This window comes from Parasteatoda tepidariorum, chromosome 9 (genome assembly GCF_982258835.1).
Source record: "Parasteatoda tepidariorum strain Cologne lab strain chromosome 9, Ptep-v5.0, whole genome shotgun sequence".
Lineage (NCBI taxonomy): Eukaryota > Metazoa > Arthropoda > Arachnida > Araneae > Theridiidae > Parasteatoda > Parasteatoda tepidariorum.
In genome coordinates, this window is record NC_141763.1 from 67,272,689 (window position 1) to 67,287,329 (window position 14,641).

Consider the following 14,641-nt stretch of genomic DNA (forward strand, 5'->3'; position numbering starts at 1 on the left):
ATTATATTTCTTTTTCCAATTTTTTGATTATTTGTTTTTTTATTTAAGCGCTATTCCTCTGTTTATAAAAATAGTACCATCTTATATTTTACTGGACTTTTCAAAACTGCTTTTTTCAAAACTTATGCAAATTTTTCTATGAATATATTCAGAGTAAAATATTTTAGTCTCAATTTCAATGGGCAGTTAAGTATGTCTGGTTTATGTGCAGAAAAATCCCTCTTCAAATTTGCCACCTTTGCCATTTTCCCTAAAAATTAAATCTTGCTTATGGGTTAAAAATTGTATTCCATTGTTATTAAAGTATTTCCTTTTTTTGTTTCAAATAATTTCTCTCCTAAGCACACTTGCACTGTCATAAAAATTGCGCCATCTTAATTTTTCCTGGATTTTTAAATTTTTTTTCTAAACATATGCGTATTATTTTTCTATGTAGATATTATAGTAAAATAAGTTAGTCTCAATTTTGATGAGGGATTTAATATGTCGAATTTATGTGAAGAAAAACTCTCTCTAAATTTGTCACCGTACTATTTTCCTTAGAAGAAAAAAAATCTTCCTTAAGGGTCAAAAATTTTATTCCATTGCTATTAAAGTTTTTATATTTTTTCAATTAATTTTTCTCCTAAGCACTGTCAAAAAATGCTGCCATCTTAATTTTTTTCTGTATTTTTAAAAATTGTTTTTCAAAATATACGCATAATATTTTTCATATAGACATAATAGATATAATAGTAAAATAATTTAGTCTCAATTTTGATGGACAATCAAATGTCTGATTTATGTATAGAAAAATTCCTCACTAACTCTGTCCCCATACCGTTTTCTCTAAAACTGAAATCCTCCTTATTGGTTTAAAATTTATCTTTAAGATAAAGAATATTAAAAGCCTTTTCCCAGATGACGCCATAAAGTGCTCTATTTTATCTAAAGTGCTTTTTTGCATATTACTTTTTTGGTACGATACTAATAATTTTTGACGGCCAATGGTGCATGATGTATTTAAGTCAGCACCTATTTTTTTAAGGATAAAATACTACAAAGCATATTTTTATGTTGTGTTTTCATTAACAATTTTTTTCTTCATATTTACTGGCAGCTATGTCTTGTTTTCTTGTTGAGCAATCTTTTTTATGCGCAATTGGGATTATACATGGCCAAGGCTTGGCAACTGTGATGGTATAGTAAAATAAATTGGAAGCATTTTAACTTGTGTAGCTTTTGAAAATAATTATAAGGTTAAAAAAGTAAAGCATAGCTTTCTAATCTTTTACTCGTTATTTTTTTTTTTTTTTTTAAGATTTTCTACCTTAGTCAAAATACTTTCATTTTAAATATTTAGTTTGACAAAATGCTTTACTTTTTTATTAGACACGAAAGTTCTAATTTTTCTTCTTCAAAATCTTATATTATTTGGCACTTAGCGAGATTTTCAGTAATAACATACTACGTTATTGAAATAGAATTTTCCCAAACATGAGTGGTTATATACAAGTTTAAGTATATTTCTTATTTGTGTACCAGACGTAGGTCTTCTTCTTTCGAGACACTACAGCCTGCAACAGACCAATGCTGCCCTTAGAAGCCTTTATCATTTCTAAGTATTTACACAATAGAAATCTCAGACAGAAATCTGTGATATTGTTTATTAAAAAATGTGCACAAAATTTCGAAGTTTCCGAATATTACGGAATATTAGAATCCTCCATAGAAAAATTTGCCACTACAACACTGAGTTATTACATTTGATTGTTTTGCCCTTCGTATATACTAGATATTAATACAAATTTTAATTTTTTTTATCGTATGGTTAAAGTAGTTTTTCTATTTTCTTGCAGGAGCTCTTCATGGAGGCGGTATGATGTACGATTCAAATATGTACAGCAGTCCTCTCTCCCTTCTACAGCTTCCTGCCTCTGCACTTCCAGAAGTGACGGGCCGTTTAACGCAACCTGGTAACTCAGTGGCACGTTTTAGTCAAGACGGCAAATCCTTGTCTGATCTGAGATCGCTTGTGCCAGAAGCCGACTTCCGACAGGCAGCAGAGGTAACAGTAGACGTTGGATTTGTCTGCAAGAAGTGCCACATGGTTTATCCTGCCGAAGTGTTGTGCCTCAACCATCAACGGGCCTCTTGCTTTCAGAACAGCCCTGTCAGCGAAATAAAAGCCACCCTCAAGCTTGTTCAGTGCCACGTCGAATGCCGAGCATGTCGAGAACGTTTTACCACCATCGTCGACTTTAAGTTCCACTGCGACATGGATCGGCATGTAAAAAGAGTGCAAAAGCTGCAGAGGGAAGCAGCTGCTGCTACAGCTGTGGCGACTTCTGCAGTCGCCAACCACTTTGACACACTCGCCAATCGTATGGCTATGGCTACACATCCGCCTCCTCTGAATAACAATGCATTCGAAGGCAACGCTTCGGCTGCTGGGCTATTGGGCAGGAATGGAATGATGCCAGATATGGCTCAGTTGTTTTTTTCTGGGATGGGAATGGACTCGATAAGGCTGGGAATGGGTTTAGACCCGGAACCTAGTGACGCAAAAAATAAAACGGCGGCAGTGGGATGCAATGTTGATGCTGGAGTTTCAATATCTTAGAATAAAAGCCAGCCGGAAGGCTCTAAAAACGAATTAAAATAAGTTGTCTTTCATACGGTCAATGTACCGTGAATGTTGACCTGATGGCCTTTTCAATATCTAAAGCATCTAAAACTATCCGTCAAGCCTGACTCTCAGTTAATGTTTTTATTCAGTGGCAATAACGAACTTAATGTTTGAAAAAAAAGTTGTGCTACCTGATTCACTGTACAGAAATGATATGTTTTTAATTGAAAACATTGCCACTGAATTAATGTTTCTAATTGAAAACATGAGATGTTTTTAATTGAATAGTTAAAGTCATTTAGTTGGGGATAATTTTTGTTATCCTTGCAAAACAGAAATTTCTCTTTGCAATGACTATTCTTTGAATAGCCCATTTTGAAAGTAATTTTGCTTAAAATGGAATATAATAATTTCTTAAGTGGGCTAAAGTACAAAAAAAGATGAATTCTTCGATGATGTGTACTCATTTTGTACTTGAAAAAGGTAGCACAACCGTGATAAAGCGTATACAAACGTAAACTTTGGTGGATTGTAAATCAAAAGTCACTCCACCGCACTCGATTCCGTGATCGTGATTGCATATCCGGTCCTTGCTCATTGTCATAAATACGTATGTAGAGAGTTTAAGTAAAATGCATCTTAACAAAAATAACTGACATTTTCTAGCGTAGGTTTTAAACTGAACGTTCGCAAACCGCTATTTCGTGTAATAGTAAATAATAATAATATTAACAAAAAATTTACTATCAACTTTGTCCATTGGAGTGGTTGAAAAGAGGCTCGTTTCGGACTCAGCAAAACAGGGTTAATGAAAATAGAGACAAAATAATTAGTACAATCATTTCACCATGTGGCGGTTGAACGGAAATCATAACATCTGTTTTTTTGGGAGTATATTAATGCATGTTAGGCCAGTGTTTTTCTTTTATATTTATTGTAAATAGACGTGCCTGGGTATGATGTGAGCGGGTTAAGGCGACCCAATGAGCCAAGCTCAACGCAACTTTCATTTTAAGAGGGTCATTTCGCCTTATCCACACTACGCGGCCTTTTTTCTTTGAGAATTGTTACTGATGCTATCAAACTATATATATTAAAAAACTAATGTTCCTAAGCAGTTTTATCACAGCTTCTGTCAAAGTTCCTGAATTTTTTCTACATCGAAAAAATTTTAAAAAAATAAATAAAAAAAAGAAAAGATTAATAATATGGACAAAATGTTTTTTAAATACATTGTCCATGTTGTAAATGTATAAATATCAGTTAAAGTTTAAAAAAATGTTCGATACCTTTGTACGTAAGGTTATATCAAATGTTTAGGCAACGCTTACAGATTTTTTTTCAATTTCCAGCCAATACATAACAATAAATTTTAAATATTTAAGTTGTTTACTTCTAAATAATTTTGGTGTGCTCCAGCATTAAATGTGACCCATTGCTATTAAGCAGCTATAATTTCAATATAGTTTATATAAAATTATACTTTCACCAAATTAAAACCTACATTTTAATGGGATATAAGTTGACTTCTTGTGTAAATGTTACTTTTTTTCACAACAAGCAATTAATAAAACAAATAATTAATAAACAATTAATTATTGATAATTAATAAATGTTAGATAAATTTTTAAATTAGTCGAGTATGTTATATTAATGGGTAATTTGGTAAGCATATGTTGACAAATAACTGTTTTTCCTAATGAACTTACTTTGTAGATTTGTAAGGAAATTGGCGAGCATATTTGGTGAATTATGAAATCATTGGCGATTGTTGTTTCCTTGCCTTATTTAGCTTATTCAGAGAAGCGTTGCCTAGTGTACTTGTTCTCAAAACCTGTTGACTGACTTACAAAACGTAAGGCTTTGTATGGTCAACTCTTCTGCAGTCCTATAGGACTGCAGAGACTTACAGTTCCTATGCTCGTGTGGGCTGATGGGCCTCACGAGCACTTTTTGACGCCATCACGTAATTACACATTTACACTCAGAATTACACACAGTACACACATGGTTTTCATCTTTGTTGATTATAGTCACTAAAAAGTCAATCATTCTTATATTTTTCACAATTTGTATTCATAATATATAGGATGAAACTAAATAATTGCTGGTCTACCGTTTTAATTGAGTCATGGTTTGAGTTAAAACACATTAATTTTAAAATCATAATAAATGGTCGCAGATAAATGGTAAACATGGTAAAATTAATTATAATTAATTAAAAAATATTTTGTTTCCCATCTTAATATACGCTTTGAATCTACATTAGTAGATACATTAGTAGATTTTAGTAGATAAAATTTTTTGTAAATTTGGAATTCATTGTTGGAGGTAAGGCAGATATTTTTCTTAATTAATCTACAGACACAATGTTATTAATAATTGTACCTGGAATGGCATCAGTTAAAAATATTTAGGACTTTAAGCCTCCACACACCACAGTTGCACCGGATTATCATCGTCGGTCATTTTGTTCGTCATTTTATAGTCTACAATTTTGAAATACAAACTGTGAAAAATATTGAAACGAATGATATTTTGTGACGCTTAACCATTATAATTTTCTTAAAATTTTTTTTCTTATTCAAATTTTTTTAAAAATATTTTTTCCCTTTGTATTTAAAATATAATAAAATTGATAATTTTTAACTATCTAATTGTATTAAAAAATTACATTAAGGCTTAAGAATTCTTGAAAATATTGCACTGAAATGATCGATAATTTTTGTAGGAATTCAAATTTAATTTTCATATTCATTATTTTTTGTTACTATCGATATCAGCGCAGTACCTTGATATTTTCTTCTTTCTTTGTTTTATTAAATTTCATTTATACCACATCCGAATAAAAGTTAAAGTTTGTACCAAGGAACTTGCATTTAAATAGTAAATGTATTTATTAAAAGCTAATTTGAAATGTCCCTTTAAATTTAATTGTTCAACTGATTACATATTAAAAAAAGATTTTGAGTACTTTCATTAAATTTAATTTTATGATCAATTTCTCTTTTTTAAAATTATTTTAAACTTTGTAAAAGTCTATTTTTGTTATAGAGATTTAAGTTTTAAATAAAAACTTAGTCGTTCTAGGTAGTATTTGAATCTAAAATGTTGTTTTGACGTTTTTGAATTTAAAAGAATTTTTTTAAAAACATTTTTCTCATAAAAGAAGAGAAAATAAAGAAAATGTAATTTTATCTTCCTTTTTTTCTGTATAGAAGAATGATTTCAAATTAATATCAATTAATAATATATAAATAATTATTTAATCAAAAGCTAAAAAATTTTCTAAATTTACAAATATTGATAACACTAGTTACTTATTTTCTAGTTAAAGCGTGTTCTATAATTAATTATAATCTTTAATTAAATGTAATCTATAATTAACTATAATCTTTAATTATTATGAAATTAGTTTAAATATAAAGAAAAATTGTTAATTGCGTCTCTTTAATTTTCCTCAGAATTGCAGTGCGTTTCTTACTTTACTGAAACTTAATAATCTACTATTTTTTTCGCTAATTTGTTTTATTATTTGATTTGACATTTCGGTTTCACATTGAGCAGTATAACAAAAGACACACACCACACTTAAAACACATACAAAATTTGTACAGATCTTCAATTGTTTGTGTTCAACACACCCCCATATTTCATCCAAATCTCATCGACTCGCTCTCCTATGCTGCCTGGATATCTGTGGTTTTTACTATAGCAGGCAATAGTGGAATGAGGGCGAGTGTTATAAATAAATTTATCATCCTAACACAGCATATTTCAATGTCTTCTACGTTATTTCAGAGTGTGTGTGCGCGTGTGTCAACATGTACGGGCCAGCCTGGGCCCGTTAGGCCCTGCTTTGCAGGGTGGACAGGCACCATCCTATAATATGTTCACTATGTACTTTCAGCGACGATGAATATATATATACATATAAATAAATATATACCCCATGTCATTAAGGCTTCTTCTATTTGTGGATCCCTATTTCCCATACCTATGTAATAAAATTTAGTACTAAGAGAATTTTTTAATGAAAATATAAATAAAAAAAATGACTGTTTGATACCGAAGACACACCCCAAATGGTTAATTCACACTTTTTTCGAATGGCTTTACGCCATCTGTGGCGTTCTGTATTATTTATGTGAGGATTTAACTATCAGGATTATAATTATTAGATCTATCAGGATTACTGTGTGGCAATGCCAGAATTGCACTTAGAGAAGAAATATTTTTTAATTTTGATTTATTTTCAATGAATTATGTCTTTGATTTTGTGTTATGGTCCCCCTCACCTGTAAGCCGTGTGAATTGTGAATCTGTAGTGTTATCGAAATCAGATGATGACAACTAATCTTGTTATTTATTGGTTACCTCACAAGTTTGTGCAATACATGTTGGCTAAGAATATTCATATTTTTTTGGTAGAAATTGGAGTTTGTAAGCAAAATGACTATCCAAGTTTTTATCTATAACTAAAAATTTATTTAAGTCATGTATTTCAAATTGCTTTTTTTTAAACCCATATTATTCAATTAATTTATTTTTCACTTAAATATTAATTATTACTTCTCAAATATTTTGAATTCTTTATTTTCAAACCTAACTGAGATATTATCTTTAAATGTTTTTAAATTATCTTTAAATGTTTGTTTAAATGCTATATTAAAGTTTAGTGATTTATGGCAATACAAAAACAATAAAATTACAAACCGATTTCTACCAAATTTAATAGAATGGTTTTGTTACTTAATTATATGATATTTTATTTCAAATTAAAGCCATTTTGTTAGGACTGAAGGTTGGGTTTATTTGTTATATTCTATCCTAAGGTTTTATTGGCAATAAAAGTTTTGTTTGTGGACAGCAACATTAAATAAAAATAAATATGTCCGTACAATCAAATAAATTAAATGGCTTGTTTTTAAGAATTAGAAATAACGATTCTTTGATAGTTTTTTGCAAGGTATTTAATTGTATTCAGAAATAAAATAATGGACCTTTTATAAAATCAAAAATATCTATAAAAATTTCGAAACCCACTATATTTATATTGTTTTTTTAATAAACATATTATATTTGTTCGTAATTTTTCTAAACATCGATGAATATTTAAACAAGCATATTGTTCTAAAACCTTTTGTTTGAAAATTGAGTATAGCATTCCTTATGTTCTAACAAAATGGCTGGTTTCGTGCAATATGATAATTCAGGGGAAAAAAATCATCTGTTACATTTTTGCAATTATATTGATCAATATTTGAAACTGTCTTTATATTAGTATTTAAATTGCAATAAAATTCTAGATGGATGCTTTGTTTCGTTGAAAAAATATCTTATTTGTGTTCTATTCAAGAGTATTGAAAATTAATTCACTTAAAACATTAAAAATTAATATGCTTGATTGTATCAATGGAAACATTTAGCCCAGCATTTAATGATAGGGCAGCGTTTCGTATAATTTAATATTTAATACCTTATTTAAAATTCAATTGGTCGTCAGTTATTTTCATTATTGATTTAAATTTTTTTAGTTTTCTGCAACATAAAAATTCTTAGCACAAAAATAAATCGTCTGATTTTTTTCTTTTTCTTTAAACGCTTTGAATTCTTTACCTGTACTTAAACTTTGCAGTTTATTCTTATAAAATTTATTCTTTTAATTACAATGGTTAAAATAATAGGTCTCATACGTATTCTATTTATTTCAATTAACTCTAAAAATTAAACATCTAAATAAATTTACATTATTACGATCAACGTTAAACGATTACGATTATTTGTAGAATAATTTTTATAAATACTATTTAACGTTAAATCAGACGATATTTTTAACTTCATTTTTTAAATTTGTTGCTACATAATTCGAGGAAAAAGATTATAAATAAAGTGCATCATTGCATTTGAATATAATTATTTAAGAAGTTTCTTTTTTTAAAAACAAATAAACAAGTTTCGTTTAGATTTTAATGATTTAATTTTGAATACTGTTGAATAGTTGTTTTTTTTTCAGGTATTCTAATTTCCACAATAATGCTCAAATGAATAACTGTATTAAGTTCGACATTACAGAACCCACCGAACTAACAGGAATTTTTAATACATACTTCTCTGTGAAGCATAATTAATTGAAAATCTGTTAACAATAAAAAAAAAATATTATTTTGCTTATGTAATGATTTGTCTGTATGGATGTTCAAAAAATTCCACTCGTTTGTTGAGACAATGTGCTTGAATGCTTCTTTCTTTTGTATTTTGGAAGATTTGTGGTAACTTTTAGATTATTCTAAAATATTGTTGAAAAGAGCAAAATATTTCTATCTCTGTGTCTGTATTTCTGTATTTTATTTTTAAAATTTCGATATAAATTATTTAAATTATCTGCTTTTGTTACTTATTGTTAATCACTATAGATCTCAAAAACATATTTATATAGTTGGATCATTTTAAGGGTTATCAAATCAAGGAAATTTTACTATACATTATCAATAAATAAGCATTACTCAATCACATTCTTTTCAAAAATTATGAAAAAAAAATATTAAAAATGGAGCTTAAGTAATACAACTCAAGTTCTAGCAATCGGAAATTTTTATGTTTTATTGCTCAAATTTCGCTTAAATAAATTTAACAATAAAATGTTCATGATTTTGAAAAAAAAAATTATAGTAGCTTTTCTGTTTGAAAAAGGAAAAATAGTAAATTGAATGATTACGAATTTGAATAAATATAACAATCAAACATAAATGATTTTGAAAACAAATATACATTCTTTATATTTCATTGTTTGAAGAACTGAATCTCATCATAACCCAAATTATTAGTAAACTGAATGAATATATGTTTTAAAGAAAAGTAAAAATCAAATATAAATGATTTAAAAAAATTATCATATTTAATTGGTCGAAGAAGAAAAAATAATAAAATAAATTATTATATTTTTAAATAAATGTAGCAATCAAACATAAAAAAAAAAAGATTTTGAAAAACAAGTCATATTAACTGTAAAAGACGAAGAAATAGTAAAATAAATTGTTACATATTTAAATAAACGCAACAATCAATCATAAGTGATTTTGAAAATTAAATAAATAAATTATTTCCTTATATTTAATTGATGGAAAAATAATAAATAGTAAAATATGATTGTATGATTACAGACTTAAAGTTTTCTATTTAGCTTAAACAATGTCTTCTAAATATTATTTATGAATAATTTTTGCTTTGAATTATTTTGGAATCCCAAATGTGTGAATGTTAGTTTCATGCGCACCCGCTAGAGGTCCCTGCATCTGTCAGCCTCTACCTCATCATAATCCAAGTTCCTAATAATGTGGGGGCCAACTTGCGGGTAAGCAGGCTTGTACTAGTACAGGATGGCTAGTAGGTTTCGTATTATTATCTGTAAATATTTATATTGGAATCTACATAATTTATGTAGGTTTGTTTGGAAATTGAAAATTACAATTGAGAGAAGTTTACAAAATGACCGATTTTTTAGCAAATTAATGCTGTACTGAAAATGTGAATTAATATTTTACTTTTTGAGTTCTAATTTTTCATTTTTTCTATAAATAGTTCTCTTTTCAATGGATTTTTTTATCTCTATAAATAAATGAAATTCTTATTTAAAATTAAAAAAAAAGGTATCAGTAAATAAATAGCTAATTCAGAAATTTGAATTTTATGCATGGAAATTTAATAATTAAATTCGAATTCACCAAAGAATTGGGGAATTAAAACATTTCACAATAAAATTCTGAATATTTTGGAAATTTTTAATTTAAAATGAACTTTTACTTGCAATATTAACATTGAACTGTTATGCATGAAATTTGTAAAATAAATATTGATTGCAAGGAAGAAAAAAAGAATAAATTATGTTTAGTAATTTTTAAAAGTAATATTTGCATATGAGTAATGCCCCTAAAAATATTTATTTTTCAGAGAAACTCTTAAAGAAATTTACTTATAACTGATTTTATATTATTTGTTTATATTATAACTTTATTTCGGAATTTAATAAATTTAAGTAAGCAATAAAATATTCAAATATTTATCGAAATTTTCCATGAAACACTTAAGTAAATATTAATAATTTACTCTTCAAGTTTAACAAATATTTATATGAGTTTGTCCAAAAGATAGGCTTGTTGTCAATAATTCCCTTTTTACTAAAACTCTATTTTGATTTCTTTAATGAAAAGAATTGTTTTAGTTATTTTTTTACTATTTTTGGTAAACATTGGTTCAGAGAAAGTGCGGTCAAAAAATCAATGTAGTAATGCTTGAGCTATGTAATAAATAAACTGTCTCTTATGTGAGAAAGAAACTTATTTTATTGAATATTTTATTTTATTTACAATTTTACACAAACATTCAAAATTCAGTAGAAAATAAAATATTTTCTTTTTACAGATTGGTTGTAAAGGGCAAGTTTAAAAATAGAATATGCGAACCAGATTAATCTAATTTGGTAAAAAAATTTTTTTCAAAAAATAGCATTGAAAAATAAATAAATGTCGTAAAACTGAAATTTTTTTTAAAGTTTTGGTAATAGACAATTTTAGTAATATATTATTAATATTTCGTAAAAATAAAGCTAGTCCATAAGAAAAGTCAGTTTTCCTTGATTTTTCTTATACCAGAAACTAAAAGTCAAAAAAAATTTAAAATTGTTCCAAGAAACTGAATTAAACCAAGAACCAATAATTCCAAGAAACTGAAATGATAAGATATTGCCTGATTAAAAACTTCATTTCTTCAAAAATATATGAGATAAATCAAAAATATTGTTTTTATTAATTCTTAACATTTTTATTATTTTTATTAATTTTAATTACAATCTAAAAACGAGTTTTTTGTCACTTTTGTTTCTTCTCATTCACGTTTGGCAAGTCCTGAGTAGTTGAAATTTGTCGACTGTTATTTGTCGACTGTTATATGTCGACTGTTGAAGCGAATGAAATTTTTAGTTAGGTAAAATCTAAAAATGTAAAAATACATGATACAAAATTCAAAACAATTTTTACATTTTTTTTAATGTTTTATTGGTATAAATCAATATTTTTACTTACATATTATTAATATTTCGTAAAAATATAGTTAAACCATAAAATAAGGTTAAACCATAAAATATTTGGTGGTTTTTTGTACCAGAGATTGAGGATTAATCTCAAGTCAATGCGCGAAAAGTGGAGCTAAATTAAATATAATTCTACTACTGTGGTTTTCTAATTAGTGTAATCTTACCGAAAATACAAATAAGTGTTTTCATTAATTTAATAAAATTTTAATCTCTATCTAAAAATATGTTTTCTATTAGTCAGATAGTTAAAATGCAGTATATATTGTTATTCCAAATAACTAGAAATAAGAAATTCAAGCAAACAATTTATCAGATTTTGAGTTCTTTACAAGTAAAGTTCTTCACAAAGAACTTTTTGTAAAAAACAAACATAAACACTGGTTAATGCTCTTATAGTTTTCACAGAAACAATAGAAATACTATTACAACAATCAGTTGAATTTTTTTATTTTAATGCTATGGCCAAGCTAAAAATAGCAAGGAGTCTAAAAATCTCAAATATGTTTATTAGCAACTCAATATTAAATACACAAAGTTTTCACTTAAATGAAATATACTATTAAATATAATTTATATGAATTTAATGAATTTTAACTTTTAAATGTACTAATAATCATTTTCATTAATTCGGTTAGATTTAACTAATCACCATACACAGTAAAGAATTACGGAAAAAAATGGCTGCACTACGAGTGCCATTACTTTTTAATGTAAAAATCATTTTTAAAGTAAAATTTTAAGGAACAAAGAATTTGATTGACCGCAATTTTTTCAGTAGTATTTGCTATAAAATCACTGAATCACTGTAATTAAATAAATATTACTGTAAAAATTTTACGGTAAAAACAATAGATTTTATGGATGATACACCTAAAGTGCCAGTACTTTTTTTTACCATCAATAGATCCAGAATTTTCCAGTGAATAAAATTTGGCAAATCTAAATGACATTATTGTTCAAATATCTGACACATTTCTAATGGTAAAGAGTCTAAAAATCTGAAATACTTAAGTCATAACTTCAATTCAGAACCTTCAATTCATAAAAGACTTCAATTCAGAAAAATTCAGGAAATTTCACTTCAAAAACTCAAAATTTGAGACAAAATTTCAAATTTTTTAATGTAATTTGTAATAAATTTATAGCAATATTAATAGTACAGCAGACTAAAAGCAGAAAGATAAAACTAAAAAAGTTTATATATTAAACATTATGACTTAAGATGAGTTATTATGATTCAATGTATTGAGATTCAAAGAGATTAATGAAATAAAGTACAAAATTAGATTTTCGTGAAGTTAAGAGTAAATAATTCAGATGTAGCAAAAGCTGTCTTTTTTAATTAGAGATTGAAATTTAAAAAAAACCAACACAGAAACAATTATTTCCCAAGTAAAACCAACACAGAAACAATTATTTGGTATGAAATTACGATTGATCATAGCATTTTTTTTAACTTAGATTTTTTTTTGAAGAAAACTTGGAACCTTCTTTCTTTTATACTTTATGTTAAATATGAGAGAAAAGTACAAAACCTATCTTTGTCGATACTGAAATTGAAAAGTCAAATTTATCTATGCATTGCTGCTGTGTTTTATTTTAACCCTGCTGTCAATGAAAGCTAGGTCAAGAAACAAACTCAATTGACAAACATCAGTCTCGTTAATCACATACAGGTTACTAGCCTTATTTATAGTTATTTACATTTGAAAAAGTAACTCTTTAAAATACAAAAAAAGGGATTTAGTTTTGTATTATAAAAAGCATAGAGTCAAAAGAACTTATTTTATTTTGGGCAAAGCTCAAAATGCGTGTTTAAGGAAAATGATATAGTTTATAATGCACGATTAAGAAAATATACATAGATATTTTGAAAAATACGCACAAAAATTTCGGAAAACAGACATTGATATTTAGAAAAATGGATACAGCTATTTAGAAAAATACGCAGAGTTGCTTTGGAAAATAGATTTAGCTATTTTGAAAAGTAGACGAAGCCATTTTATTCTGTTTTTGCTACTACTCCTAAAATTATTATTATTTTTTTGACGAATTAATTAATGAATCCAAATAAGTTCGTTAGTAATGTCACTCTTTTGCATAAAGCACTCTGTACGTTTTTTTTTGAATCAGTCATTTTTAAAAAGACTTTTAAAGTCCATAGTTCTTCTTGTAGAATTGCAACGGGTCGCATAAATTTGTAATAATATTGTAGAATAATAGCGGTTGTAAAAATTCGTTAATACTAGCAAGAATTTTGTTTGTAATCTAACACTTTATCATTTAAAGATCTGAATACAAAGATATCGTTTGAAAAGTTACGTCTGTAATATATTTAGAAACACTAACCCAAGAAACCAAGACTGTGCTCCATTATGATCATGCTTATAAATGAAGTAAACACCTGTAAAATTCACATTGAAACTGAACTAAACTTAAATTAAAGAGCATAACATAACATGGTATAAAAATTTGCCTCCGCTGCGACTCCTGAGTCAAGATCTGGCCCTTCTAAGTCGTAGGTTACTTAATATTAAGTTAAAAAAATGATAGGATAATGGGGTATTGGTGGCGGAAAATAAAAGGCAACTGATTCTTGGTTCAGAGAACCCTGCTTCTATCCCAGTTGACACCAACTCTTAACACTTGTGAATTTTTCTTCGTTTGCTACTTCAACTCAGACACTGCAGCCCAGTTTTACAAAGACATTCGTTGGTTTTAATTTGATTTATACGTCAAGATTTGATTTCTTACTGTTAAAATTAGATTGGCTTATAAAAAAAATGATAATATTTTTTTCTAAAATTAAGTATTATTGTTTTCTTATTAGTTTAATGAAAATATTTTTAGTTACAGTCAAATTATTCGTTATATCCTCGTTTAAATTGAAAGGATTTAATGTTAAAATAATCAGTTTAGTTTTTGTTTTGAAAAATAATAGC

At 27.2% G+C, this 14,641-nt stretch overlaps 1 protein-coding gene across 1 annotated transcript; it reads left to right on the top strand.

Annotated features, from left to right (window-relative positions):
• Positions 1 to 1,830: 1,830 nt before the first annotated feature.
• Positions 1,831 to 3,806, top strand: LOC107457540 (zinc finger and homeobox protein zfh-2-like). The gene has a single exon (XM_087152059.1). The coding sequence runs from the start codon at positions 1,859 to 1,861 to the stop codon at positions 2,600 to 2,602; it is 744 nt and encodes a 247-aa protein (XP_087008185.1). The 5' UTR covers positions 1,831 to 1,858; the 3' UTR covers positions 2,603 to 3,806.
• The last annotated feature ends 10,835 nt before the right edge of the window (positions 3,807 to 14,641 follow it).